At 55.6% G+C, this 27,760-nt stretch overlaps 2 protein-coding genes across 3 annotated transcripts in view; one reads left to right on the plus strand and one right to left on the minus strand.

Moving 5' to 3' along the window:
- The first annotated feature begins 552 nt into the window (after window positions 1-552).
- AMN (amnion associated transmembrane protein) lies at window positions 553-19,855 on the plus strand. Its single transcript, XM_035551294.2, has 12 exons — window positions 553-662; window positions 3,303-3,421; window positions 3,557-3,601; window positions 12,427-12,514; window positions 13,428-13,663; window positions 14,924-15,061; window positions 15,172-15,274; window positions 16,069-16,151; window positions 16,488-16,674; window positions 17,256-17,430; window positions 19,323-19,425; window positions 19,559-19,855. Exons 1-12 carry the CDS (start codon window positions 593-595, stop codon window positions 19,667-19,669), a joined length of 1,458 nt encoding a protein of 485 aa, XP_035407187.1. The 5' UTR covers window positions 553-592; the 3' UTR covers window positions 19,670-19,855.
- Window positions 19,856-24,598: 4,743 nt separating this feature from the next.
- The window catches only part of CDC42BPB (CDC42 binding protein kinase beta), a 95,473-nt gene continuing 92,311 nt past the window's right edge, over window positions 24,599-27,760 (minus strand). For both annotated transcript variants that reach the window (XM_035551417.2, XM_035551416.2), the window contains exon 37: window positions 24,599-26,356. In XM_035551417.2, coding sequence (XP_035407310.1) covers window positions 26,225-26,356 — 132 coding nt within the window. In that variant the 3' untranslated portion in view covers window positions 24,599-26,224. The remainder of the gene's footprint in view (window positions 26,357-27,760) is intronic.

A 27,760-nucleotide genomic window follows, 5' to 3' on the forward strand; every position in this document is an offset into this window, starting at 1 on the left:
CAGGCTTTGTGGCTCCTTAAAATGACAGTTGCTCAGGGTCAGTGGGGGCACTGGGTATGGTGGGGACCTTTGTCCTCATCCTCCTCCTGTGCTGGCGCCGCTGCCACCTTTGAGCCCCAGCAGCCTCAACAAAAGCAGCGTGGGGCTGCGCGGCGCGCGCCAGGTAATGAGCGAGTCAGCTGGTGGCCAAAGTACAATTACAAGTTGTTGCTGGAAGCTGCTCTCTTCCAAGGGAGCTAATTGAAAATACACGGAGACCATTATGGTAATGACGGGGTTCTGCGGGGGGGGGGGGGGAGGACTGGAAGCGCATGGGGTGAGTTTGCTCTCGCCCCCGCTCCAGAAGCCACCACCACTGCTCTCGCCTCCTCGCCTCGCTCCCCAGTGGCTCTTCCAGGCTCCCCGGGGATGCCAAGAAAATGAGGAGCCTGGGAGAGGAGCTGAGAGCAAACTGGCTCCCAGGGCTGGCCGAGGCTGTGGTCAGTGCTGGGGGAAGGCTGCCTCCCGCACCGCTGCGCTCCCTGCAGCCTCCCGCGGGCTGAGCCCATCACGTGCCCGGGACAGTCCAAGGTCCGGCCGGGCAGGGCTGTGGATGCAAGCACCAGAAGCCTGCAGTGACATGGATGGCCTGGTTTTCCTCCTCAGTGTGCTGCAGCTCCTTGGTGAGTACGCCCAGGGCCTGGCTGTGTGCAGAAAAGGGCTGGCCGAGGGATGATTTCCCCATTCCAAGTGTCCTTCAGCAATCCTGTTTCGGAGCAGAGCTGCAGTGTCACTTGCGGTGTATTCGTAATGCAAACAGCAAAATGCATTTCCAGATGGACAAAGAGAAGGAAGGAGAATGAGCCTGGGAGGCCAGGCTGCAATTTGTGTGTGGCACTCGCCGCACCTCTGCAGCTCAGGTTTTCCTGCTCTCGCTCGAAGCCAGCAGCTCTGCACTGCAGGATCCATTTTCTGTTGAATATGCATGTCGCTTTGATGTTCAAGGACTGCGCTTCCCTGGAGACAAGGCTGATTAAATAGCACGCTGATATTTCCCGGGCTGCGGAGGGTGCAGGAATGCGTCAGCACAGCTGTATGGGGAGAAGAGGGTTGTGCAGGAGCAGGTTAACCTCTGCGGCCCCAGAGCCCCAGCCCCGCGGTGGGCAGTGTGCCGGGCAGGCACACAGAGCGTGGGCTCGCTCCACAAAACACCTCGCAGCTGTGGGAACATGAGGTGTGTGTACAATGGGGCTGGCAGAGCCTTCCTGCCACAGCTTTAACCTGGCTTTTTGGGGTGGGAAGGACACGGGTCCCTAGCATGGACAGAGCAGCTTGCAATGGCTATTTGGGAGCTTTTTCCTTTCTTAAGCCCTTTTTGACTCCAAGCCAGTGAGGACCTCAGATCTGCCCTATTCTTCCTTTGACTGCTAGGAATGGAAAGTTTTCTTGCTGTTTCTTGGGACATTTCCCACCCGTCCTGAGGCAGCTGAAAGGTGTGTCTCCAGCCCCTCTGCTCCCCTCCTGCCCCAGCTGCTCGTGGCCACGCTCCGGAGCCTGCTAGTGCATTATGACTCCCATTCAGGTTAAAACCATATTTTTCCCTCCTCATCCGGCCATGGTTATGTACAATAAATGGTCTCAGCAGAGCCCCTGGCAGGCCCAGCCAGTGCAAGTCTGCAATTATGCTCCGAAGGCGATCATTACACATTGATAAAGCCTCTGCAGAGCCTACTTAGCACAACCAGCCAGCTCTCCTCCCGGTCATTGGGACTAGCAGGTCTCAGGCGCTCTGCAGCACACCTTCCCCACCAGCCACAGCCATCCAGACCCACTCCCCTCCGAGCTGGGGTCCCCATGGCCCCTCTGTCCCTCTCCACCCCACCTCCAGCCCCCAAGTTGTGCTCCTGCCCTTCCTCTGCCCACTCCTCTCCACCACCTACTTTGAATGTACTCTGTAGTGGTGTTATTTTTTCCCCTTTCCTAAGGAAAAGATGAACCCTATTAAGAGCAAAGGTTTTTTTATTTTACCTTTTTTCCCCCCCTCCTTTCTGTCTCATAAATCACTTTCCTGAAGCCATTTAATTCAGGCTGTTGAGAATCATCTCCAGGTGAATGCGAATTTCCCAGCCAAGCCTGGGAAATGTCAGGCTCGCAGACAGATGCTCCCGGAGCTCTTGTACAAACAGAGGGGATTAGGGTGGAAACCAGCCTCCGCCACGGCTGCTGCTCAGCGAGCGGGGCCATCACTGGGGGTGTCACGAGCGGGTACCACCACGGCACCATCGGGGTCCTGGCAGCCCATGGGGACAGCTGCTGGGGGACACCCAGCCTGGTGGGACCTCAGGCAGTAGGACACAAGCAAATCCCCACTATTGAGCCCCAAACATGTGATGCCAGCCAACATTTTGTGCTACACGCCATACCAAATCCCCTCTCTCCTCTTGCTCTCTCCTCCTGGCACTGCCGGCTCCGTGTGCTCACCTCCTACCTCCTGGAACCACCAAGGGCAGGGGCTCTGTATTTTATTAATGCCTCATGGGTTGGGGCCCTAATGGCACCAGAAAACAAGGAATTTAATGGTTAGGTACCGGGTTGTATATATCATTCTTACCCAGTGCCTGCAGGCCTTTACAGCCTTGTCTCTTGTGTAAAGTATCTGTCTCTTATTTGTATTTCTTCCTGGCTGGGTAAAAAAAAATATCACTCAGCCCAAAATCCCTTTTGCAGAGGAGGCAGGGGCAGGAGGATGGGGGCTGTGGAACTGCAGTCACACAGAGGCTGATCCTGGGCAGAAAATCCCCAGATCCAGCTTGGAAAGGTTGAAGAATCCCATAGAGCATCCCATGACGCTGGGCACTGGGACGGGCTCCCCAGGGCAGTGGTCACAGCACCGAGCCTGATGGAGCTCAAGAAGTGTTTGGACACCGCTCTCAGACACAGGGTCTGATTTTGGGGTGGTCCTTTTTGGAGCAAGGAGCTGGAACCGATGACCCTTGTGATGGCCAGTACTAGGGTAACGTCCTTCCTTCGTGTCCCTCAGAGCCTGGTAGATCACCCCACCGCTGCTGGGGTGAGCACAAATGATGCCACCACAGCGGCATGGGCAGGGCGGGGAGAGGAAAGCAAAGTCACAGCCCTGGGCCCCAGGCTTGTGGTGGTGAGCTGGTGCAGCACGCAGGGCTGGCTTTCAAGGGTGCGGAGGTCTGGGCTGCAAACCCTGTCCCTGCGGCCACCTTAGGAGAACCAGAGGCTGTGGTGCCTGGCCCACGCTGGGACATCTCTCCAGAGGTCCTGGGTTACGTTTGCTTCCCTGCTCCTCCCAGCTGCTGCCATGGCTGCGTACAAGCAGTGGATTCCCAACACCAATTTCGAAACCGCGTCCAACTGGGATAAAGAGCGGGTCCCGTGTGCCAGCGACGTGATTCATTTTGAGAAGAACAAGGTATCAGTGCTGAATTTGTTTTTGTTGTTCTTTTTTTTTTTTTTTTTGCAAAACGACATTGGGCATTTGGCAAGCCCGTTACCTGCCCATGGAAAGCGCCCTGAGACTCTTTCTTTATTCTCGCTTTCCTTCCAGGTGCTCTCGGTCTTCGTCAGGTCTCCCCACGCAGTGACAGACATGGTGAGCAACGTGCCACGGGTGGACGGGTGGGTGGCACCGGTCTGGTCCAACCCGCGGAGAAACCTCAGCTGGGGCAGCAGCTCGAGCGTCCTGTGCTGCTCTGTGCGGAAAGCAGCCTGGAGCAAAAAGCCCATTTCCATGTTTTATTTACTTATTTATTTTCATTTTGGGGGAGTAGGGGTGAAACATCCCAAAAGCCCATTGGAAGAAATTAAATTTTCTTCCCAAAAGGAAGGAAAAAAACCCCTGTCCACTGAGCTCTTTGCAGCAGCCTGCTCGGGAAGCACCAGCTCACGGCACAGCTGGTGCAGAACAGATACTAGCCTTGGGCTGAGGCTAAGCGAAGCTGACAGGAAAACACTTTGAAATGAAAACAAACCATTCGGGGAAATCCCAAAATGTTGCTCAAGAAATTTCCTTTCAAATGCCATTGCTTTCCGTATTTTTCTCGGGCGCTCTTATCCCAGAGGCGGTGAGACGGGCACAGCACGGAGCTGTGATGCCCCCGAGGGGCGAGCGTGGGCTGGGGGCTGTGGGGGGCAACGGGAGGTCCTGGCTGGGGGGCTTGAGCTGCAAAAACACCGTCGAGGAGGGGATGGGGAGGAGAAGCCCATCCCGACACCGACAGCGGGCTGAGCTGGGGCATCCCACCAAACGGGATGTGGCCACGGCAGAGTTTTCTCTCTGGGCTTTAGGCTCAGCAAAAAAATCAGAGATGGGGTTTGGCTCTTTTATCAGCCGTTAAGTCTGAACGAGCCCTTGAAATTTACGTCGTATAATTTGTGCGGGCTGTCTACCCCGCTAATAGTTTTGATGCTTTAATAACGCCATGCGCCACGTTTAACCCTTCTACAAATATTTGGAGGAGTTACTTTATTTACGTGGCATTTTAAATATGAATTTTGGAAGGAAAGAATGTACTTGGGAAATACATACAAATATAATGTAATAAATGAGGTGGAATTTACCCAGAGAAGAAAAGAGCAAAATATCACTCCAGTCGATTTTATTTTACTTACAGATGAATGTATAATATTTCTAAAGTACTTTCATCAGAGGACTGCGAAGTGCATAATTGCAAAGCAGCATTATTCATTACAGCATTAGCCTTTCAAAAACAAGCTAAAGAGCCGAAATTAAAAAGACCCAAGGCTGGCCATGCGCTGGGAACAAAGGCGAGAGGCCAGCGTCACGCCAACGATCCCACCTGCGGCAGCAGAGCCCCGCCGACCTCTTCTGGGCGCTCAGCTGTAGGTTTCCACCACGGGTGGTAGAGTCAGGGTGCCCGAGTGGCCCCAAAATCCTCCCCAGCACCAGGTCAGGCTCTGGTGGGGGTTTCGAGCCCTTTGCAAAGGCTGCTGTTGGGCAGCTGACTTCCCAGCACGCAGCTCCCTCCTCCTCAGATCATCCCCGTTTGCAGTGCGCTGTCCCATTGAGTTCCCAAACCTGGCTAATCAATTTTCTAATTTCACCTCCACCATCTCCCTCTCCCTGCCATGCGCTGCCGTGCTCTGTGGTCACCAGGTGATAAGGGGATTGCCAAGACGAGGGATTTTAAAAAAACGAAATCCAGCACCTGAGCTGGGGACGGCGTGAAATTTGGCAACGGGGTCGTTCGGAGGCAAATTGGTTTTGAGGCTTTCTGCAGTGAGGCAGGGCTGCACCTGTTCGGATGCTGGCCTCGCCGCGCCACAGAATTAATCACTTAAATCAGCAGGAATACGTTAAGCTTTGGAGTCGCCATGGAGATGCTATACAGCCTTTGGCCAAAAAAAAAAAAAAATAATAAAAAAACAGGCGCGCGATGCTTGCTATAGCATCACAGGTGGGAATTCGTGGCCAGGGAAGGGGCTCGGCTCTCATTGACTTTCATGAGGACGGTGCTGACTGCGCAGGGGAGGAGATGCTGGGGCTGGTGCAGGGCTGGTGGAGAGGTGGTGCGAGGACTCTTGTTCCCCCCCCATGCCCCCTGTGTGAGAAACACCAAAATGCCCGTGCTCAGCCCTGAACAGGCTGTTTGCTGCGCGCCCACTGCTCATCCTCTGCCCCTGTGTGTGTGTGCCCATGGATAGCGGCAAGATCAGACCCGATCCCGTTGTAACAAGACCCTCCTCTCGTTTCTGTTTTCCCCTCCCTCTTGTTTTCCCCTCCTGCATGCCGCTGCGCACTCAGCGCCCGCTCGCTGCTCCTCTTCTCCTGGGCGAGCTGCAGCCCCCGGCCCCTGCCCAGCGCCCCGCAGCCCCCCGGAGCTGCTGGGATCAGGTCGGGGCTGCAGGGGCACGAACCCACAAAACCCACCTCCCCTGCTTCAGGGGAAGCACCTTCATTGTCCGATTTGTCACTTGTCTGCTCTGAAGGTTAGAGCGGGTCTCTAATTCAGCTACACGCTAAATCCAAATCCAGCTTAAGCGTAAGTGACTTTGAAGCGTAACCATCACTATTAGGCTGGATTTTCTATGGTCTTTAGCTGCCTAAAGATGCAGATAAGTATTTAGCAGGCTTCCAGAGGTGCCTGAGGGTAAATCTGCAAAAAAAGGACAGAGGTGCTCAGCGCGGCAGTGCCTGATGTGCCAGCAAGGCATCGAAAACCCAGGACCTGGCAAGGGGCAGGGGACCCAGACCCAGCACCCCCGTACCCCGCTCGTGGCTGCGGGGCTGCTCCTGTGTCTTGTGCTGGGTGCTGTGACCCGGGTCCAGCTGCACCCCTGGGTGCTCGCCCTGTTTGTGGCCCTGAAGGGCTGCAGGCTCTGCAATGCACCCGTTCCCCGCGGGAAAGCCGGGCACGGCGTCCCCCAGCCCGCACAGGCCCTCGAGCAGTGCGTGCCCCAGCCGGGGCCAGGGACGGCCCGCGGGGTCAGGGATGATGCCACTTGCTATTTTTGGGGGGGCAGGAGTCAGGTTTAGCCACGTGGGCAGCGCAGCCTCGTGTGGTCTCGGGGTCAGGGCACAGCACAAGCATCACCTTCTGCTCTCTGCCGCTCCCTGCTTGGGGGGAAAACACCGATGTCCTGGGCATCTCCGGTGCCTTCAGCCCCCGGAGCCCCCTGCCCAGTTAGCACAACGCCTAATGGCTGGTGGCACTGCCACCTGCACCGAGCTGGTGGCCGCTCATCACACCCCATTTTCTCCCCGTCCCCACCCCGAGGTGTCCGGGAGGTGATGGGGTGGGATTGTCCCCTGGGGACCTCGCTGCCCGCAGGGCGGGCTCACACCCGAGCTGTGCCCAGCGCCCATCCCACCGTCACTGGGGTCCGGCTGCCCAAACCTTGTCCCTGCCCACCCGCTACGGGGCCCTAAGCCCCAGGGAGGGTCAGGAGCTGGGGTCCAAGCGGGTCCTCATCTCTCGGCGTTTTATTTTTAGCTGCCTAATTGTGAGAGCAGAATGTACTCGGCTTTGCTGCAGGATGCTCCTGCTTGGTTCCTGGCAGAGATTGATCTCGAAATGCCAATTGCTCTCCAGGGGCGCTGGCTCTAATGAATTGCAATGGTTTGTGCTCGGCCCACGCACCGGCGCTCCCCTCCCCCTGCTTCCGAAATCGCGGCAACGCAGGTTAACGAGACCCAGGCAAGGGAATAGTTTCTCTTTTCCCGAGATGAAGGTAAAAATTTTACAGGAGTGTGTGTGTGCGTGTGTGTGTGTGTGACGACACATAATTACCAGCCCAGATCCTGCAGGCTGTTCTCCGGCAGCGCGCCTGCTGAAGGTCTGCCTGAGGAAGGGGTGCAGCGAAGCAGCTTTTTGCAGCCGTCCATGCTGACACCTCCCTGCCTTTATTTGATCCTTGCAGACTCGTCTGCAGCAGGAGGGAGCTGCAAAGCCCGCGGTGAGCAGAGCAGCGTGCCAGCACCCCGGGGGCTCGCGGGCTGGGGTGGGTGCTGGGGCAGCTCTGGCTCCGTGCCTCCGTCCCTCGGCGAGCACCTCCAGCCGCCTTCCGTCTCTCTCTGACCTTGGGCACAGAGAGGAGTTCAGAAAAATGAGCTGAACTAATCCCGAGTAGATTTGTAAATAGCTCTAAGCCTCTGTTTGCAGTCTGCATCCATAGCTCAAGTGCCTTAGCCTGATTTGCACTCCCGCAGGTGCGAACGTTTCACGTACCGGCTGCTCGGCGCGGGAGCTGTGTCCCCGCTCTCACTTCTTGGGCAAAACAGTGAGGATGCTCCCGATGTCCCCTCGTCCCTCTGCCCAGGCACCGGGACACACAATTTCTGCCCAGGGAGGCTCTGAGCCCCCAGGCAGCACCCACACATGGGCCAGGAGCTGCTTGGTGCAGCAGGACTTTGGGAGGGCTTTGGTCCCCTGGGGGAAGGCTGGCAGCCTGCTGACCTCAGGAGGATTTTGGCAGGACCTCCTTCCCCCCAGGGCCAGGAAAAGCTGTTGGCTTGCATTTTATCATGGTGCTGCAGATAAAATGCACCCCAGCAGAGTGTTTCGAGTCAGGTGGGGCTGCGGGTCAGCCGAGAGGGGCTCAGCTGCCCCCTGAGCACAGCCTCGCCACTCCATCACCCTCACGCTACGTCTTGGGACCCCGAGGTGCGGAGGCCAGCTCAGCGGGCACAGCAGGGGAACCTGATCCTGCATTAATGAGAGCACAGTTGCCGAATTGCCCCGCCTTGCAGGGGGGCAGCAGGGATGCAGGCAGGGGAGAGCAGCCAAGTGCCTCGATAACATGCAGCGGACGATGCCGGAGTGGTGACGTCCCGCCGGCACGCTGCTCCGCCACCCGTGCCCCTGCTGCTGCCGTGGGTGAAAGCAGAAGGGCGAGGTACTCGTGGGAGCCGAGGAGGGCTGGAGTGCGTCTTCGCTGAGCAGCGTTCTCATGGGGAAAAAAAGTGCACATCTCACCCTTCTTCCTTAGGATGCCGAAGCCCAGCTCCTCCCGGGGGGCATATCTCACGGAAGGATGTCAGGCTAACCGTGGCCGTGGCACCTTCCCACCCCTGCTCCCTCAGCAGGGAGGTCTCGGCAGTTTCCAGCCGTTCGCCCGGTGGTGCTGGGATGCTCCAGGTGCAGGAGCAGGGGAAGGAGCGAGGTCAGGATGGAGCCAGCAGCACTGGGCTTGGAAGCGAGCTGGAGGATGCAGGTGTGAGCTTCATCCGGGCAGGAGAGAAAGCAAAGGAAGCCCCTAACAAACCAAAACAACCCCACGGCAAGCAGGGCCCTGGCAGCGCTCCAGAGCCGTCCCAGGGATTTACCTGTGGATGAATCTGGCCCCGTGCCTTGCTGCTGGATCCCACCCAAGAGCCCGCACACCTGGCGGCACTCAGAGCCCCCAAGGGCAGGGGGAAAACCCCCGTATTTCCCATCCACAGGCAGCAGCAGGAAGGGACCAGAGGCTGCCTGTTCTCCTGCCTGCCTCCTGCCTTTCCCCTGGCGGATGCATCCCATTTTCCCTGTGCTGAAGGATGTGGCACTGCTCCTGTCGCTCACCTCAAACCTTCGCCAGAGCAGTGCCGGGATGTGCCAGAGGCTGGGCACAACCAATCTCAAAAGCTGCCCTCTCAGGCCTTTGCCTTTGGGCTAGGATAGTTGCAGGTCATTCTGCAGGAAAGAAATGCAGGAGGTGGCTCCGGCCCTGCCTTCCCCTCTCCTTCCTTTTGCACCTCAGCAGTTGGTGTTGTTCTCACCGACGTGTTGGGGCAGCAGGACTGCACCTCGTGCCGCGGCACAGTGCCGGCGTGGCACATGTCATGGCTGAGAACAAGGTGGGGTCTTTTCTGTCGTCTTTTTGGGTCTTTTTTTCTGACTTTGATTAGAAAAATTATGGCTGTGTTTCAGTTGTCGTTACATTTGATAATGAAGACCAAGGAGATAAGTCATTTACCAGTGTCAGGGATGGGAAGTAACTAGTGGGACTCCAAGCTCATGGTATTAATGGCCCTGGAGTACGGGTTGGCAGGAGCCAAGGAAAACAGATGAAACTGCCAGCTTTTTGGCTCTGGTCCTTTGGTACATGTCATTGCTCAGTTCAAAATGTACTTGGAGAGGGGCCCAGCCTATATGTAATTTCTATACAAACTCCCAAATGCAGAAAGCCACTGCCCAACCAGCGTCTCCACTCGTCCTCTGCAGTGAGCCGAGCTGCTTAACTCTTTGCTCTGCTAGGAAAAGACAAAGTGCAAATCATTTACAAACCGAGATGCTCTGGACACCAGCCTGTGCACCTCGGGAGGGTTTGCCCAGCTCTGCTGCCGACAGCAGAGGCCCCACCGCTGCCTCCCCACGAGGCTGGCAGTGGTGGGTGTACAGCACCTCTGCAGTGGTGGGCAGCGGGCTTTAGATGCAGCTGCTGGTGTGGGGGCCAGCCTCGGAAACTCCTGCTGGGAAGCAAAAGTGCAGGGCTCTTCTTGCATTTTGTGGTTGCTGGAGGAGCTGCATCTTCTCCAGAGAGCCCGGGGGCCGGCGGCTGCAGACCAACCCCAGCCAGCCCACAGGCTCTGCAGGTGTGGGGCAGGTCGGACGCGAGGCTAAGGGGCATACTCTTCCACCTCTCCTGTGGGCACGAGTGGTGCCATGCGAGAGCAGAGCATGCTGCTGACCCTGCAGCTGCTCCAGACCCTGTCCAGATGCTGCTCACCCCCATGTGCAAGGGGGATGTGACGTTGGACCTGCTGGGTCACTGGATTTGTGTATCTGTGTGTGGCTCTGCAACCAGCCAAGGTCCTTACCTGGCTGCCTTCCTTTGCTCCGGGCGTAACACATGTACAAAATGCTCTTGTATTGCTCCCGGGAGCAGTGTGAGTAATGCAGATTACAAATGTATGGGCACACTTGTCTGAGTGCTGGCTTTGCAGCTTTTTTCTCCCCCTCATTAATTTGTGAAGCTCTGAACAAACAAACCCCTGGACAGAAAAGCTCGCTGCATGGCCTCGGGGTGTTTGGGGTGCTCTGATCCACAGCCGCAGTCAAAGTGCTAGGTAACCTCACTGGGGAGAGAGATGTCCATCGGGCAGGGGGCAGAGATGGGACTTCCCAACCTGGTGGTCTCAACCTAGCAACAAAACTCACCACCACCACCTTCTGCAGCCTGGGAAAGTGACCAGGGGCCAGCTGGTGACAAGCCACCGGGGGTCAGACACCTCCCTCCCTGCTCGGCACGGTCACACAGGGCTGCAGCCCACAGGCTTGTCGAAAACGAGCCGCAGTGCTTTGCTTGGTAAAGGAGGCTGGTAGCATAGAGCTTGGCCAGCTCAAAGTAGGCCAAGTCCCGAGCCTCAAAATGTCACCAGACATGGCTTCTGCATCTGCAGACAGAGGGCACGTTGCCATTCTCATCCTGGCAGACCTTTCAGCCTCTCTCCGTGTTGGAAAAATTGGCTTTACTCAAGAGCAAAGAGGTTTGGAGGACATGATGGTGCGGTTCCTAGTTAGGCACTAGGAGGCATGAGTCCTGTGGTCTCATGAAGCAGCACCCGTGGGCAAATGTCTCCTTTTGGGTGGTGGGGAGGCTCCGTGCCTCGGGGCAGGAGGAGCCCAGAGCCCAGACATCGGCCTCCTCGCTCTGTGCAGCGGGCCGCCAGTGGGACCGAGCACCCGCAGACGAGGCCTCCCCCGGGACAGAGAGCTGTCGCAGCCACCCGCTGCCGTCAGTCCCAGGTCTCGCTTTCTCCAACCCCTATGCGTATTTAAAGGCCAATTAAGTAGATGAAACCTCACCATCCCATCTAGCGTGCCTCTCCCCGAGCGCAGGGCCCGCTGCACAGGCACAGCACGGACCCGAGGGCTCCCAGCGGCTGGTGGGAGCGATGCTGCGCCCCCGATGGACTGAGCTGGAGGAGCCTCGCGCGTGACTCACCCCTCGACGCATGGAAGTACTGGGGGAAAACCCAGCTTTTCCTTTGGCAAGCTGTACGTGGAAAATGAGACGAGCCGGGCTGAATAAGCGGCGCGCTGTGAGTGAGTCGGCCGCTTGCTGCAGGCCGCCCCGGGGCGGGCAGTGCCGGCTGGAGGCTGCAGCTCCCTGCTGAAACGGGGCAGTGCTGTGCTCTCCAGGCTGGGCAGGGTTTGTCCTGCAGACCCCCCTCAAACCAGGCAAGCGTGGTGCCACCAGCTTGGCCAGGTTGTTTGCCCGAGGGGGTGCGAGGAGACGGTCTGGCTGCGGCAAGCGGTGCTGAGTGCTGCTGCCTGCTTCCCATAGCTCGCCCCCAGCACAAACCCGCTCCATCTGACACCCGCTTGGGCTCCCCAGTTGATTTTTGCTGATCTTCTGCTGAGGGGCAAACACAGTCGGTGTGGCGGGAGCCAGCACGGTGAGATGCTCACCCACAGGGCAATGCCTGCACAGAGGCATGTCCTAGTCTGTGGGCCAGTGGAGGGCATCCTTATAAATTCTCATCCTTTAATAAACCCACTGTGTTTTTTTGTTTTTTTTTAACCTTTAATAAACCTGCTGCCCAGCCGGCAGCCATTGGGAGCCCACTGCTCTGCCACCTCTGGGCGCTTGCAGACAGGAATTGGGTTTTGCGTGGCCCGGGAATTTATGAAGCCATTTTGGAGCCGCTGGGAGTGTTTGTGTATGCCAGAGGAGGAGGGAGCCGTGGAAAGAGCTTACCTGGCTTTTCTGCTTTTCTTGTTTCCCTGAATGCTTCGTGCTTTTCTGTGCTGCTACAAGACGAAGTGAAACCCCATCACAGCATCCCCGTCTGTAAAACGAGGCGACAATGCCTTCCCATCAGGCAGGGCACAGTGAGGGTAACTCCTAATGACTGCAGAGTGCCTCGGAGATGGGGAGCGCAATCGGCATCCTGATAATTAGCGGCGTTATTTGATGACAAGCCTGGGTGGCTGGCAGCGGGGCCACAGTAACGCTCTTAATCCCTTCCTCCAGTTCCTCCCCCTGAACGGAGAGCTCCTCCTGGCACCTGGCGCCGGATTCGCGGCTTTCGACGGCAGCTGGGACGCGGGATGTGGCTCAGGTACCTCGTGCGGGGCTGGCCGCCCAAGCAACACGCGCTCAGCCACACGAATTCAGCAGCAGCAGCGCTACCAAGGCCTCTGCTCTCCCACCTCGTCGCGGGGTGACTCAGCCCCTCTGACTCCCTGCCCGCTCTTTGATGGCTTCCCCCACGTCGCGTCTCGTTTCTCCTGCTCCATCACCTGTCTTCTAAAACAGTAATTATACCAGGGGGCTCTTTGAAGCCGGAGCGGAGAGGTAAATGTTGTTTGTGTTTCACCCTGCCTGTTAAGCATGCAGCCACATCAAAGCCCTCGTTTTGCGTTGCCACGGTGTTTCTAAAGAAAACTGGTTACAAATTGCACACCCGGGCCTCCCAGCACCGAGCTGCAGCCGTTTGGGAGCGCTGCCCTTCGGCCCCGCAGGCGTCCGTGTGCGCGGGTGTCTCGGCACATCCCGCTGCCTCCTGTGGCTCTCAGACCGCAGCGAGTGAGGCAGCAGTTTGGTTTGGGCAGTGCCACCTGTTTGCCCCAACGCTGCTTGCCCCGGAGATGTACTTTTGCTGTCCTGGAGCCAAATAACACGTCTGGTGGCACGTGGTGTTGTAGTCCAGCCGCAGGACAGCGTCAGGTACAACAGCACGCGTGGGGCTGCTGGAGGGGCCTGCAGCACCGGGCTGTTTTCCCCCCTTAACCTTAAGGTTCAGCTTTAAAGAAGGGGGGAAAAAAATCCCCTGGGATCTGGGTCCAGGGCTCTGCAGCCAGAAGCTGGGCTTTGCTGCTGCCACCCGCCCTTGGCAGGAAGCCCTGCGGGGGGAGGCGATGCCAGCAGGCTCCTCGCCCCAGCCCTGTGGCCCAGTGGCCACCACTTTTACCCGCCCAGAGGCTGCGGGTCGGGTCCAGCTCCCTCTCCACCTCTCCTCTCGCTTGTCCCAGGCACGGTGCTGAGGTTTGCTGATGCCGAGCAGCGCTCCTGGTTCGACCCCGCACTGTGGCAGGATGTGTCCCCCACTGGGGACCAGGAGCCAGCCGGGCACATCTTCTCCGTGGATGAGGAGCGAGTCCCGTGCCAGTACGACGATGTTATCTTCCAGCCCGAAACCTCCTTCCGTGTGAACCTCGACTCATCGCGGCAAGCGATCCGTCTCCGGAGCATCTCGCTCATGGGACAGGTAATGAGGAGCCGGGGGGAAACCTCCTCAGCACCTCCTCACTGCATCCCCAGGGAGGTGCAGCATGAGGCAGATGATGATCCAGAGATCTGGAGAATTTTTTCTCCCCACCAGCACCCTCTGTGCCACCAAGGGGCTGCCCCTGTCCCAGGCACGTGTCTGCCACCGCTGTGCTCAGGGCCCCCCGGGACGCCTGCCTCCCACCCGCAGCCTGGATGTGCCCCGCGGGCTGACAGTTGTCTCCCAGCTCTGGCTCCGTACCGCTCTCTAATTGATCGGGGGGATAATTATAGGAACGCTCGCAGCCTGCTGCGCTTCGGGCCAGGCAGATGCCAAATCCCTGTCCCTCGCGGTCGGAAGAGCTGAAGATCACAGCCTCTGCGGCAGCACACAGGCGCTGCCTCCAGAAGCGGGAGATGCGGTAGACATCTCACAAGTGATTTATTATTTCTGCTGCTGTGCTGCCTGGGATCAGCCATTTCGGGGCCAGGCGTCAGGAAACAAGCACGCTGGCAGCTCCAGCACCCCGATGGAGCTCACCTGTGGGGTCCAGGGGATGCTGAGGTGGATGGTCCTGGGTGCTGGAGCGATGCTGGTCCTGCTGATGCCTGGAACCCCCCCCCAGCACTGAGGGGCACAATCCTGCACCACCAAACCCCCCTGATGGCTGCAGTGCTGTGGAGTGGAGGCAGCTGCTGAGTGATGAGCTGGAAAGGGAAAACGCTTTGTATTTTTGTGTATATCTCGTATTTCTCAAAATCCAACCTTGTAATGAAAGACAACTCTGTCCCTTTCTATCCAGCCCACTCCTTGCTGCCTGCAGGGTATTTTCACCCCAAGGACCAAGAAATCCTCTTGATGTGTCAGGAAGGGCCTCCCAGGGAAGGCAGCGGGTGCAGGGTGTAGGTGGCTGTGCAGGACGAGGCTGGGAAGTCCAGCTCTGCATGTGCTGAGCTGAGCCCACTGACACGTTCCCCAGCTTGAAGGCAAACACCTCAGATCCAGTCCCTTCCCCCTGTAATTAAAACCACATAAACTGAGTCCCTGGCCCAGCAGAAAGAGGCAGAACAAGAAAATTCCCATGATTTACTTGTGGTCCTTTAAAAAATAAAAATAAATTGGAAAAGACTTTTCTGTTGGCCCCGTGGAACAGCCGGAGCGGGCAATTTGCAGGGTTTTCCTGCTGTGTGGCTGCCGCAGGCTACCTGCTGGAGGCGGTGATGGAGGTGCTCATCGTCCTCTTGCTCTCCTCCCGGGCAGGAGCTGAGCAGCGCCGAGGCTTGGGCCGAGTACCTGGGGGGCCCCTCGGCCCCGCGGCAGTTCCACGGCAATGGCACCCTGCAGGTGACAGGCACCCGCTGTCCCCACAGCTCCGGCTGCGCCTGTGGGAACACCCAGGTGAGTCCCCCCGGGGAAATCTGGGGAAGTGCTTTGGGAGCGAGGGGCGATTCCTCCCCATCGAAAGGAACGGGGGGATGAGGGACTGACGCTGCCCTGCTCTCCTCTAGGACGGACACCGCATCTGCGCGTCCCTGCTCGGGGCAGCGGGGTGCCCGGCGCTGCCCTGCCAGAGCCCCCTGCGGCCCCTCGGCCACTGCTGCGGGGTCTGCGGTGAGTGGGGGCCCGGAGTGTCCTGGCGGGGGTCACAGCGTGGCAGGAAACCTTGTGCAGTGCAAAACAAGCAAAGGAAATGTGCCTTTTTTGCACCTTTCCAACAGCAAGTTTGTTTTGCTTCATTTAAGATAAAAACTTGCAGAGTGAGAGCATTCCCTTGGCTGTGGGCACATATTTGTTAATCTACCTGGCAGTCTGTTTAGGGCAATTTTTCATACGTGCCTGTACCTGGATATTTGGTACATCGCACCGAATTCATTAAAAAGGCACCATATGTTTCTCTGATACACTCCTAAAAGCAGAGCCTTTTAAAGCCATTAGGGGAATTTCATATTTCACCAAATGTTTGCTTGCATTGTTTCCGAGGAAAATATCTGAATCGATGAATGCAGGGCAGCGACAGAGGGAACACGAGTACCCGCTCCTTTGTGCCTCTCCTCCAACGCCACGGCAGCATTGCTGCACCGCAGCCTTGAGACCCCGCTAAATGCAGAGCTTCCCGCGGGCGTATGCGGGAGAAAGCTTTCAGGGGAGAGCTTCCCGCTGGAAATACAACACCAAACAAAAGCCTTTCACTCAAAGCAGCTGCTGAAAAGGCCAGCGAAGGAGGCAAGGTTTCTCTGGGCAGCGCTGCTCAGACGCTGCTCCATTCCCCAAGCCCAGTGTGACCCAGCTGTCTGGAGGTGTTGGGGTCCCTGGGTGCCATTTGGGGCAACCGGCATCGTGCCTCTGCTGCAGCACTCTGTTCTTTTTGGGCTGTGACTGCTTGTCTGTCTGCTTTTGGACCGCAGGAGCTGTTGTCACCCTGGATTTCACACCCGATTTTGACCTGCAGAAGTACCAGGACAGAGTGGTGCGAGCCTGGCTCAGCCTGGTACGTCCCAGGGATGCAGGGTGTCTCGGTCCCCACCATTTGGGAGGCTTCTCCTCCCAGATTCGGCCTCTCAGGCATGCCACCTTGCCCTGGGGGCTGGTGCAGCTGAGGTCCCATCCCATGGGGTGCTACACTGAGCTGCTTCCTCAGCTGCAGGCTGGCTGGAGGGTGTTTCCCTCTGGGAAGGCAGCAGCAGGGATGGCAGCTCTGTGCTGGGGCTCACGTGCAGATTTAGTGGTGGTCCTCACCGGTACGTCCATCAGGGCTGTCTACGGATGGGATTTGTTTCTGCCCACCGCTCTCACGGGCTTTATGTGACTTTTGTGTTTTGGAAAGCCCAAGTACGAAGGCATTCGGATGGCCATCTCCAAGGTGCACAGAGCTCAGACCTTCCTGGGACTCCTCCCGCGGGGCTCCACGCCTGTCATCCAAATCGTGCTGGTCGACGGCGGGGCTGGAGAGCAGGCTGGCACCGCGGCACAGCAGCTGGCCGCAGACCTCGTGGGTGACATAGCACAGCACGGTAACTCTGCCATCCTCTAAGACACGTCCCTGGGGCACTCACAAACTGCCTCACCCCCACCAGGGCCTAACACACACACTGCTTTTCTCACCATTTCATTAGGGAGCCTTGCTTATCCCAAAGTTTCACTGTTTCAATCATAGTGGTGTGAGTGGAGCACCATGAAATGAAACTTATTTTTTCCCATTTCCTGTGCTTCAACCTGTGCCCATCCTTGCCCCGAGGGCACTTACCTGGCCGTGGCCAGCCTGGTGCCCGCAGGACCCGGGTCCCTCTCTGCAGAGCTGCTTTCTGGCCAGAATGCTATGAGTGAATGCAGCCCTGCAAGAGGCAGGAAAGTGTGTAGATCACAGCTGGGGCACCACGCACCCAGCCCTGTGGGTTCAGACCCACACAGACCCATCCTGGCTGAGTCCACCCAGATGTTTATCCCACCCCTTTCCTCGGGGAATGGGCCTAAAATGGGTGACCCTATTGTGCCAGGCCCAATTGCCGATCCCCTCTTCCATGTGCACAATGGGGCAGTGTGCAGGTATCTTGCCCTCTCCAGCCCTCACCCGTTTCTTTCTGCTCCTTCCCAGGTGAAGCACTTGGCATTTCAAGCAGCAGAATGGAGGTGGCCACCGGCAGCACCCTCAGTGGGCAAGCAGGAAGCCGCGCAGCGAGGAGGATCGCAGCGGGGACGGTCCTGGGGCTGCTCTCCGGTCTCCTGGTGCTGGGAGGGGTCCTCTTTCTCTACCAAAAGGGAAAGCTGAGGTAGGGACAGGGCTTCTGCGGCAGCGTACAGCTAATGGTAACCTGCAGGCTGTGTCCTGCTCTGCTGGCTTCCAGCCAGGGCCGCTGGGAAGGGCTGAGGTGGCCGAAGGGCAGCTTCATGGCCCCAGCCTCCTCCGCAGCCAGGAGGGATCTGCTGGGCACAGCTGCCCTTGCTGCCTGGTGAGATCTCCCAATCCTTGTAGCCTTCTGCCTGCAGCCTGCCAGGGGATGGAGAGCTGCAGCTGCCAGCTTCTAAATAGAACCACATCAAAGCCGTGCAAAACAGCTCTGAAACAGCCCTGAGAGGGGACAGCAGTGTCAGGAAGCAGCCACAGATCTCCCCCAGTGCCCTCATCCTGCACGCTGCGCAGCGTGCTGGGCACCACCTGTGTCTCCATCCCCTTCCCCACGACACTCGGCATCGGGGTGGGCAGGGGGCAGTGCCCACAGCAGGCTCTGGCTGCCTGCAGAGCCTTGGCCAGCAGCATCCAAATCCCTGCTGCCCCAGGGAGAGAGGCACCCTCATTTCATCCCCGTGGATTAAAAGAGGCAAGGGGTGATTTGCAGGTTTATCGGTATGGCTCGCCCCACAACCCTGACTGCAGGCAACAGGGATTGCCCCAAACATGGTGTAATGCTGAGGGCATCGAGAGCATCTGTGTGTGCCCGGTGCACTGGTACCTGCCAGGGGACGTGGAGCCAGGGCCGCTGCTGGCTGTGTCGTGGGCTGAGAGCGGAGCAGGTGGCTGGTGACGTTTCCCCTGCCGCGTGGCACGTGCTGGCATAACGCTTCCCAGCCATAAACCAGAGCCTCCGTTTAATTTCTAAATAAAACTCTTAGCCCCGTAATTGCTACTTGACGATTTATATTCCACTGACACTTCCTTGGACGCTGGACAGGCCTTTGAAACCTGCTCTGTCAGCAGCAGGAGGGAAGGGTGTGCAGCTACCAGAGATGGGCTGAGCCCATGTCCCCAGCCGCCCTGCTCCTGCGGCACGTCCCTGAGTGGCTCCGGGGTGGGGAACACCCACCGGTGGGGTTTTGGGGAGGGGGTGACCCGGGGGTGCTCCCCCACCGGTTGGGGTGACCCCAGGGTTGCTCTCCCCCAGGCTGCCCTGCTGGGCTGTGGTGAATTTGGAGGCAGGGCCACAGAGACGTGGTGTTTTTGGTTGGGTTTGCTGCACTTGTGGGTTAATGATCAGCCTGTCCCTGGATGTCTTCTTCCAGCAGCCACCGAGTCCCCATGAGGACGTTATTTGCTGGACAGGCTGCACACAGTCTGGCTCCAAGCAGCGGAGCCGTCCTGGCCAGCAGCAAACCAACAAATTCACCTTGTTCCCACCAAAAAGACCCCAGCACTCTCGCATTGTGTATGTGAGCACGCTGGGCGTGCTCGGGGGCTGCGGTGACACGTGTGGAGCCTCGTACCTGGCACAGGGACACTGCTCAGGACCGGGACCCTTAGGATAAGAGTAATGAGGAGTCTAATGAAAGCAATGGTAGTGATTAAGGTGATGAAATGATAACATGGTAAAAGTAATGATAAAAAGTAATTAGTGCTTGTTGAGATTGCAGTGGGAACAGGTGGCAGCTCTGTGGCAATTCATTTTAGCCTGGGAAAGGCGAGCAATGGCTCTGAGGTGATGAGCACCACATGGTTCTCTGTGGGCTGGCAGGGTAGAGGTCCCGGAGCTGCAGGCCCACTGCTTTCTGCTCATTGACATGCAGCTTTCCTCGAGGAAGGGGCACAAATGTCCCATTTCAACGATAACCCAAACCTTTGGCCCCTATTTCCCACCCACCTCTAGTATCGGCAGCGTTTTGGCTGGGGGTGCGCAGGAAGGGTGCTGTAGGGCTGGGATGCAGAGGGTGACACCATGTCTGTCCCCAGGCCGTGTCCCCTGCGCCTCCCCCGCCTCCGGGACCGAGCGGAGGACCCGGCCTCCCCCGAGCCAGCAAGTGACAAAGGCTTCGACAACCCCATGTTCGACGTGGTGAGTGGCCCCTGCCTGGGGACACGGGGCGCTTGGGGACGTGGGGGTGCTCAGGGCTCTGCGCTGGGTGGGTTTTGCTGGGGGTGTTGCTTCCTTTCCCCATCCTTTGACTTTCCTTCCCCTGCTGCTGCAGGAACCGCTGGATGCCAGCTCCATGGAGGAGGCGCCGCAGGAGCTGGCTCCCAAAGCCCCGCCGATGTTCTACCTCAACCCCCTGTACGACCCAAGAGAGACCGAGGCCTGACGGCAAGGCCCGGTGCCCAGGCAGCCAGGAGGGCAGCCGCAGCCTCCTGGGGGACACCGCCACCTCTCCGCCCCTCACACAGCTCCTGGTGGGACCTAAACCACAAGCAGCGGTGCCCACCTGAATAAAAACATCCGTGTGGTGAAGGAAATGGCAGCAAACCTTCACCATGAGTGCTCGGCCACGCAGGCACGGCCTCCTGCTGTCACCTCTGTTCACATGACACATGTTTTGTTGGTGCCGTAATGCTGGTCAGCATTGGGCTCTGGGTCTTGTGTGGCACCTGGTGAGGTGGGGTCTGACTCTGCAGGGTGCTGGGTGCCCTGTGCCTGGGCCAGCCCCATGCTGGATGAGGCCCGGGGCACATGGCCTGCTGCAGGAGGGATGAGGGGACGGGGCCCGTCGCTAGCATGGGTCAGGGCAGCGGTGGCACGGGGGGAGCCTTGGTGGTGTTTGTGGTGTGCCACATACCCTCAGGTGTCCACAGCGTCAGGCACCTGTTCCTTCCAGAGCGGGTCTACTGAGTGAGCCTGAAATTATGGAAATAGATGCAGATTTATGCAAATTTGCACTCTGCTGGGTTTTCAGTAGGGCTTGTTGGCATATTCCATAAGGAAGTAGCTATTTTAAGTTTATTATATTTTCTTCAAGTCTCTGGAAGACATAATCCCTTCTCAAAGGCCTGGGAAGGCATCATGAGAGGTACTGGAGCCCTGACGTGGGGTGACAGGCGATGGAACACGCTGCAGCTGGCTCTGATGAAGCCATCGCCTGCTGCCTGTGGTGGCTGCCACCGGCAGGTTGGGCACACGCAGGTCCCTCAGATACCACCCCTGAATCAAATCCTTGCCCTGCAGAGAGGGGACAGTGGGGACACGGCACACCACAGCCAGCCCTGGTGCTGGTTTGTGGCTGCGATGTTACCATGGTGCCTGGAGAGCGCCCGCAGCATCTGCCGGCCCCGTGCACCGCGGCTGTTCTCGCTGCTGGGGGGGGGGGGGTGTTTGTACTCTGCTGTGCTTCGGAGTGTTTTTGTGCTCTTTTCCCCTTTCACATCAGTTCGCTGCAAGTGACTGAAGCTCTTCTAGCTGGGTTTTTCCCCAGCTGAGGTCAGTGCAGTGCTGCACCAGGCAGCCCCTTGCCCCTGCCCTGTTCTGCAGGGACTAGGGACCGTCCCAAGGCACCCCCCTGGCCTTGCTGTTTTGGGGCCCCTCACTCCAGCATCTCAAGGGCTCTTGGTGGCTGCATTCCCCGGGACGTGAGCTGAAGGTGAGTGGCAGGAGCCCCAATGGCCAAGCGCCGGGGAGGGAAGGGGAAGAAACTGAGCAGCCATAGGGAGCGCTGCACAAGATGGTGGCGGGGGCATTTTAACTCCGTGTCCTGCCGGTGCCTGCGGGAATCCTGAAAGGAGCCCTGGGCAGGCGTTCGCAGCGAGGTGGCAGGGTCTCAGAGATGCTGCAGAACGCAAATTGTGCAGGGCTCTGCCCTCAGCACAGACCTGCGCCCCTTCAGCCCTCTGTTTTTGGGCGCATGGATTTGCTACTTGCCAGGCTTCATTCTTAAAACGCATTAGCAGCTCGAGGTCACTTACAATAGAGGCTTTAATTAAAGCAGAGATCAATTTTTGTCAGTGCGCGAGCCGAGCACATTCTGTACTTTTCCTTCAGGGAAGATGTCCGCGTGCTCGCGCAGAATCGCTGTGGGGAGGGGGAGCTCTGCAGAGCACGAAGCGCCGCTCGCGCTGCCACGCCGGGGGCCAGCGGGGCTGCAAAGCCAGGTGTTGTCACGACACGTCAATCCTCCGCACTGGCACACGCACGCAGCCCCGGCGGGGGAATGCAGAAGCTTCGGTATGTGAGAGTCCCTCCTGGGACCCTGCATACACACGGAATTTAATTCGCAGGCATCTTCGGCAGCCAGCGCGTTAGGTCCGTGGTTTCTGCTGCTGAGGCTGTGCGCGGCACAGCTGAGTACCTGATGGCTTTGTTGTGCTCAGTCCTGAGAGGCCGGGGTCCCCGCTGCGACATGTTAATACAAAACGCATTAGTGATAGTGGTGGGAGCTCACGAGTCGTTGGTCCCCGGGGTTTTAGAAGAAAAAGCAGCTCGTGCAGTGCTGACGGACACCAACTTGTCTGGCTGTGCCCACCTCTGGTTTGCTGCAGGGGCCGCCAAAAGCTGTGCAGCTCTGGGTTCAGGCGCTGGTTCTCAAAATGTCATAGGGCACGCAAACAGTCCAGACCCAATGCATTGTTTTATTATTTTATTTAGTAGGGGGTAGCAGCAGCTAAAGTGGTGTGATTTGGCACCCCTGGAGGGAAGGAGCAGGCGAAGCTGCCGTGGCCGGCAGCGCGATGGACATCTCCTCTCATCAGCATTCAGGGCTCTTCCTGCTCTTCCTCAGGAATACAGAGCAGGGGCTGCGTAAGGGACCGGGAAGCAGGCGGTGCCGCAAAAACCTGGGGGCTTCGGCTGTGGTAAACCGACCAATAAAGCTGCCTCCCCCGTGCTGTCAGGTGACAAAAAAAAAAGTGCTGCGTCTTATTGGGGAGCAGGGAAAATATTTACTGCAAGGCCAGGGAAGGGCTGATTTCTGAGTTCGTGTTCCTCCCCTGGCTGGCTGCAGCACTGCAGCTGCCGTTTGTGGAGCACGTCCCGCGGTGCTCCATGCTGTCCTCAGCTCACCCCGCCGGCATGGGCAGGCCGAGCATCCCTCACAACCAGCACATCGCCATCGTCCCAGCGGTGGCTGCTCCTGCCGTCACCCCAGGGCCCCACGAACACCTGCAGGAGGTTGGCACACCGAGGTGGTGCTGCACTGCCGGCTCTGAGCACAAGGCCGTGGGGCAGGAGCTCTCCGGCCTTCGGAAAAGGGCTGCTCCATGCTGGGAGCCGCACGCTGCCTCCTGCACAGCAGCCGGCACCGAGCCCGAGCTTTTGGCTGCAAGGCAAAGAGCACGAGGGTGCTACACAGGGAGGCGAGGGGAAAGGGAGAGGGGAGCCACGTTTATGGGTACATGAGCAGACAGGAGAAAGTGGACCAGGAAACCACCTCTACACAAGGCCAGACCTGGGCAGGTGAGCACTACTTTCTGACTCAAGAACACCAGCTCTTTTCTTTGCTCCTAAAAATAGGCTAAACTCAGCACCAGCACAAGGCGTGTGGTCACACCGTGACGCCTTCCCCTAACTTACTTGCTTGGCTCTCCTCAGGGTGCAGTTCAGTTCCCACGCTCTTCCCTTCCCTCCAAGGCCTTCCTGCTTCCCAGCGCTGTAGGCTGCCGCTGCCAGCTCTCTAACATTTCTGTGCACCTGATTCCTCCCAGGGCTTCCCGACCTGGCTCTGAGGAAAGCAGCAAGATGTTCGCTTCCCTGCTGAAGTCCCCTCCCTGTGACTTAGCTGTGCGAGGCACGCAGCACGCAAACACCAAGTGTTTACAAACACACACCCCAGCAGATTGCACCCATTTAGGAAGCTGTTTGCTCTCAGCACAGCTGTGCTGTAGAGGTGTTGGCAGGTTTGTTTAGCTCTGGGTTGCAAGTGACACCAGAACGTGTGCCAAAAGACACAGCCTCGTGTGTCAAGGGCCTGTGCTGGAAGTGACCAAAGTGTCCTGGTGAGGGGCAGGTCCGTCACCGCCTCCAGCAGGACCTGATGTAATGCCGCCAGGAAACTGGAATTGGCAGAGGAACAGGCAGAGACCGAATTATCCTCATTCCTTGCATAACTGAATTCCTTACTTGTGATACCAAGACTGGCAGCCTCCAGGGAGAAGAAAGTGCTCCGTCAGAGGAACGTTTCAGATCGAGTCTTGAATTTCCACGTTACTAAAAGTTCTCCTGAGGGCTCAGGAGGACTCTTAAGGTAACCAGAACCAGGAGCCCTGAGGGAACGGGAGATGTGAAAAGGGCTGTGGTGGGGGCCTCAGAGAGGAATCTGCTCAGACAGATTTGAGGAAAAAAAAAAAAAGGTATTCATACTGAGCAATTCATTTATTTTTCTAGAAACGTTCTCCTGCTTAAATTATAACCAAGCCCTGGCACTGCTGAGTGCTATGATTTAATACTCCCATAATTAAAGACTTTGTTGTCATCTGAAGTCCTCACTGTGCGGAGAAAAATCAGCTCAAGAGCAGTAGAAACGTTTTTTAGAAGTCAAAGGCTGATTAGCATGAATGCTTGTGGGAAGGCTTCTGGCACACAGACCTTGAGCCTGCTGCCAGCTCTCCCCCCACCTCCCCGGAGCAAAGTGCCGGCACCGCTTCCCCAGCCAACCGGCCCGCTGGCCTTGCCCAGGTCTGGCCAACAAGGAGCAGCGATGTCCGAAATATTCAGCTAGGCCTTCTCTGTTCACCTGAAGTAAGATGGGTGACACCAAGAGTCCATCCAGGAGGCACCTGGGCAGGCTGTAAGGGTAAGGGACACTCACCCAGGTCACACTAGGGGAGATGTTGGCTCTGATCTAGCTGCAGTGAGCTCCACGGTGCTCAATTATAGAGCACAAGGGGAGCTTCCCAAACCCTCTGTGTTGTGTGTGGGGCACCGTTTATACATCAGTCCTTGAAGTGCTTCTCTGGAACCCTGCAGCCTCCTCACTGTGCTTTGGCCATAAGGAAATAATGACCTGAATCACTGAAAATGAATCAACAGGGCCACTGCCTTGATGAAATGGCAACTCTAGCACAAGTGGGGGCACGATTTCAACACTGCAATCCTCCAAAAGGCCTGCCATTGCTCCTGAACATGCGTCTGCATGCAGAAACACACCTTTCTTGCAGGAGAGGAAGAATCCATTCAGGAATGGAGCTTCAAAGTATTTTTCAGTTCATAAACTTTCATAAAACTTTCACGTAGACGAAGCAAACTTACCACGAGATGACAGCAAGTGCCAGTGGGGGACTGTTTTCAGATGTCAAGACAGACGACTGTGAACTTTAAAACCTCCCTCTTCTGCTTTATTGACAGGTAAATTGTTCAAAAATGTTCTCACAATTCAATAATTACAAAGACTTAGACTTACATTAAAAAAGTAAAAACCAGAAACCCCCCAAAGCAGTAGTGTCCAGCTCTAACTGAGCCCCTTTATCAATAATCTGAGAAAAAGAGCAAGTACTGTCGAACACTTAACGTAACAGGATTAAATGTTGACTAGAACACTCAGTTTAAACTAAAGATAAGTGCACGTCCTATACAGTGTTTCAGAAAAGAACATTAGCCATTGGTATATCATTAGCCCATTTAAACCAAATTTTAAATAAGTGACATCCAACTGTCATAAAATTGGCACAGAAGGCACACTAGTGTGACAATGACAAACTGGATATGCCAGCCACTGAATTAATTACAAGCTTTTAATGAAACATGGTCACAAACCTTTGATTACTAAATGTATAATACATGGAAGCATGAGATTAAATATACACGCAAAACATCACCACTGCACGTGGGCCATAGCAAAATATACAGGAGTGTGTTGTGCATTTTTCTACATGATCAATACTTGATTAATAATCATGGGGTCTTCATGCAGGTGAGGATACAATTAATGAGAAAAGCAGCACCCCCAGTTACACATCCTTCACATTCCACTTTGGTAACCAATAAACAGACTGACGTTTTAGTGTGATAGAGTCCCTTAGGTCAAGCAGACTTCAAGGGCAGTGTGTCCGCAAGAAGGCTTGCTAGCTAAACAATGTAGTGCGTCCTTACACCAAAAAAAACCAGGAGAAACAACTTCTCAGGAGGAGATAGGCAGGAACTAGGAGTAAAGTTTTCTTCACAGCAGTAATTACCAATATTTTAAAAGCCCTGACTAATGGCTGACTGATGAGGACTAAAAAGCAGGGTGTGGGTAAAAGATAACTGGTAGTAGTCCTATGTACAAGACTAAAAAGTCGGTAGAAAGGTAGAAAGACTGTTATGCAGCTGAATATGTAATGGCTAAATGAATTAAAAGGCCACAAAACTATAACCAACTTTTATTGGACTTCCTGGTGATTCTTACCGATGTTGGGAACAGCCTACAGCTTCCTAGCATTCTCCTTAAGATTTACGAAACCAGCTGTTATGGGAAAAAGGGAAAAGTGTATTTTTCTGAGGATGTAACTAGACCTGCTCGCATTTCCTATTCAGAGGTCCAAACGTGTCTAAAAGGATTTCCTGCTAATGAGACATTACATCATTCTATAGAAAAATAATATTCCTGATATTGTAGCAACATTATCAGTATCTCTCTCTATTTCTTTTTCAGCATAAGAATAAGACTATTTACTGGTGGCCTTAAATGCTCCTATGCAATACAACTGTGTCACAGCTGCGCAGAAAGGAATCAACCGTAACAGTGAACAATTCTGCATAAAAAGCTTGATCGCTATTTAGTAAAGAATTTTCTTCATTTCAATAGTTTGTATCTACAATCTGGATATATAATTATTCTTGTACAACACTAGAGATTCAGTGTCAGTCTTGGCACTAGCATCTGAGACAGCTTTGCCCTGCTCTTGAATGCTCCGTGGAGTAGTAGATGGTCGAAGCCAGAACGGTGAGAGCTGTAGTGTTATGCATCACAAGTTGACTGGTCCAGTCCGTCTAACGTCAGCTGATTCCTATGAGGAGAGTTGGGACTTGGGGGACCGCTTGGATTTGAGCTGTTGGATGGAGTAGAGTGTTTGGTGGAGTCTGAATCAGGCTGTTAAACGAGAAACATTAAAAAATTACACTTCTTTAAAATCAATTCCTTACACTCAAAAGCTTTCAAGGCACTCGAAAAATTAGGGAGAGCAAGGCCTACAAAGCAGCACACACTACATTCATTTCATAGCTAAACACTAATGCAAATACTTTCATTATCTTCAACGGGCCTTAGTGCAGTCTTGGAGGTGACCTTCTGACCTAACATAAATTATGGCAAAGTATGTGGAAATTGTTAAAATCCAGGCTCCTCTACTTCAGCCACTGCAAAACATGCAAAATAATTTCTTCACAGTGAGGGTGACGGAGCACTGGGACAGGCTGCCCAGGGAGGTTGTGGAGTCTCCTTCTCCGGAGATATTCAAGGCCCTTCTGGACGCCTACCTGGGCAACCTGCTCTAAGGAACCTGCTTTGGCAGGGGGGTTGGACCCGATGATCTCGAGGTCCCTTCCAACCCCTCCAATTCTGTGATTCTGTGAAAACTTTCCTGATAGAACGCATCCATCTGTGCATTGTTAGTTTGCATTTACCAGCCTGATTTTTTCAAGCAATTTTTATAGCAAAGGAGTACATTTGTCTGCCCATATAGACGTGTAAACAATTACAGTCAAATCATCTTCAGCTTGGTGAGAAGGAAGGAAGCAAGCACACAAACTGTTTACAAAACAGTACCAGCAACAAAGGCAAGCATGTGAAGTGCCTGACAAAAGAGTGAAGGTTGCCAAATATCAGGCTGGAGATCCAGAAACAGAATATACTTACTGGAGCTGCCCTACGTCAATATCTAATGAAGGCACTCTATCCACAGTTATTTTCCCAGCATTAGATTGGATGTTGGATATTTGCCTTCACAGACTGGTCTCACTTCAACAACATGGCTGGCAAGTTTCCCACTATTTTGAGGAGTTACAACACTGAGCAGTGAACAAATTCACAGCTTACGCACAGGAAAAACCGGTACCACTACAGCAAGTTATTTTTAAAAAAGGAAACACATACAGCAAATATACTGAAAGGTAACATCCTACAAGAATGCTGCTTACAAGGTTTTGCACGCCTCAAGCAATAGTAAGACCATATATACCGAGATTATCTTAACACGAACCAGCTCATGCTGTGACCAAGTCACAAACCATTGGGAAAAGCAGTATAAACTAGGTGGTGGTATTAGATCCTCCAAGTTACAAACTACTATTTTTGAAATTTAAGATGTCCCAAGACATTTTAAGGTTTACTAAAAAAGAAAACATTGTAAAAAACCTTTTCATCTACCACTGCTGGTGCCTACAAACAGCGATTAGAATGCAAAACGTAACAGACTTTTGGAAAGGATGCCACAGAACAACAAAATCAACTGGGAGAGTCTGTCATAAGCACCTTTGAAAATCAAGAGAGTTTTAA

The sequence above is a fragment of the Cygnus atratus genome, chromosome 5 (genome assembly GCF_013377495.2).
Source record: "Cygnus atratus isolate AKBS03 ecotype Queensland, Australia chromosome 5, CAtr_DNAZoo_HiC_assembly, whole genome shotgun sequence".
NCBI classification, from domain to species: Eukaryota; Metazoa; Chordata; class Aves; order Anseriformes; family Anatidae; genus Cygnus; species Cygnus atratus.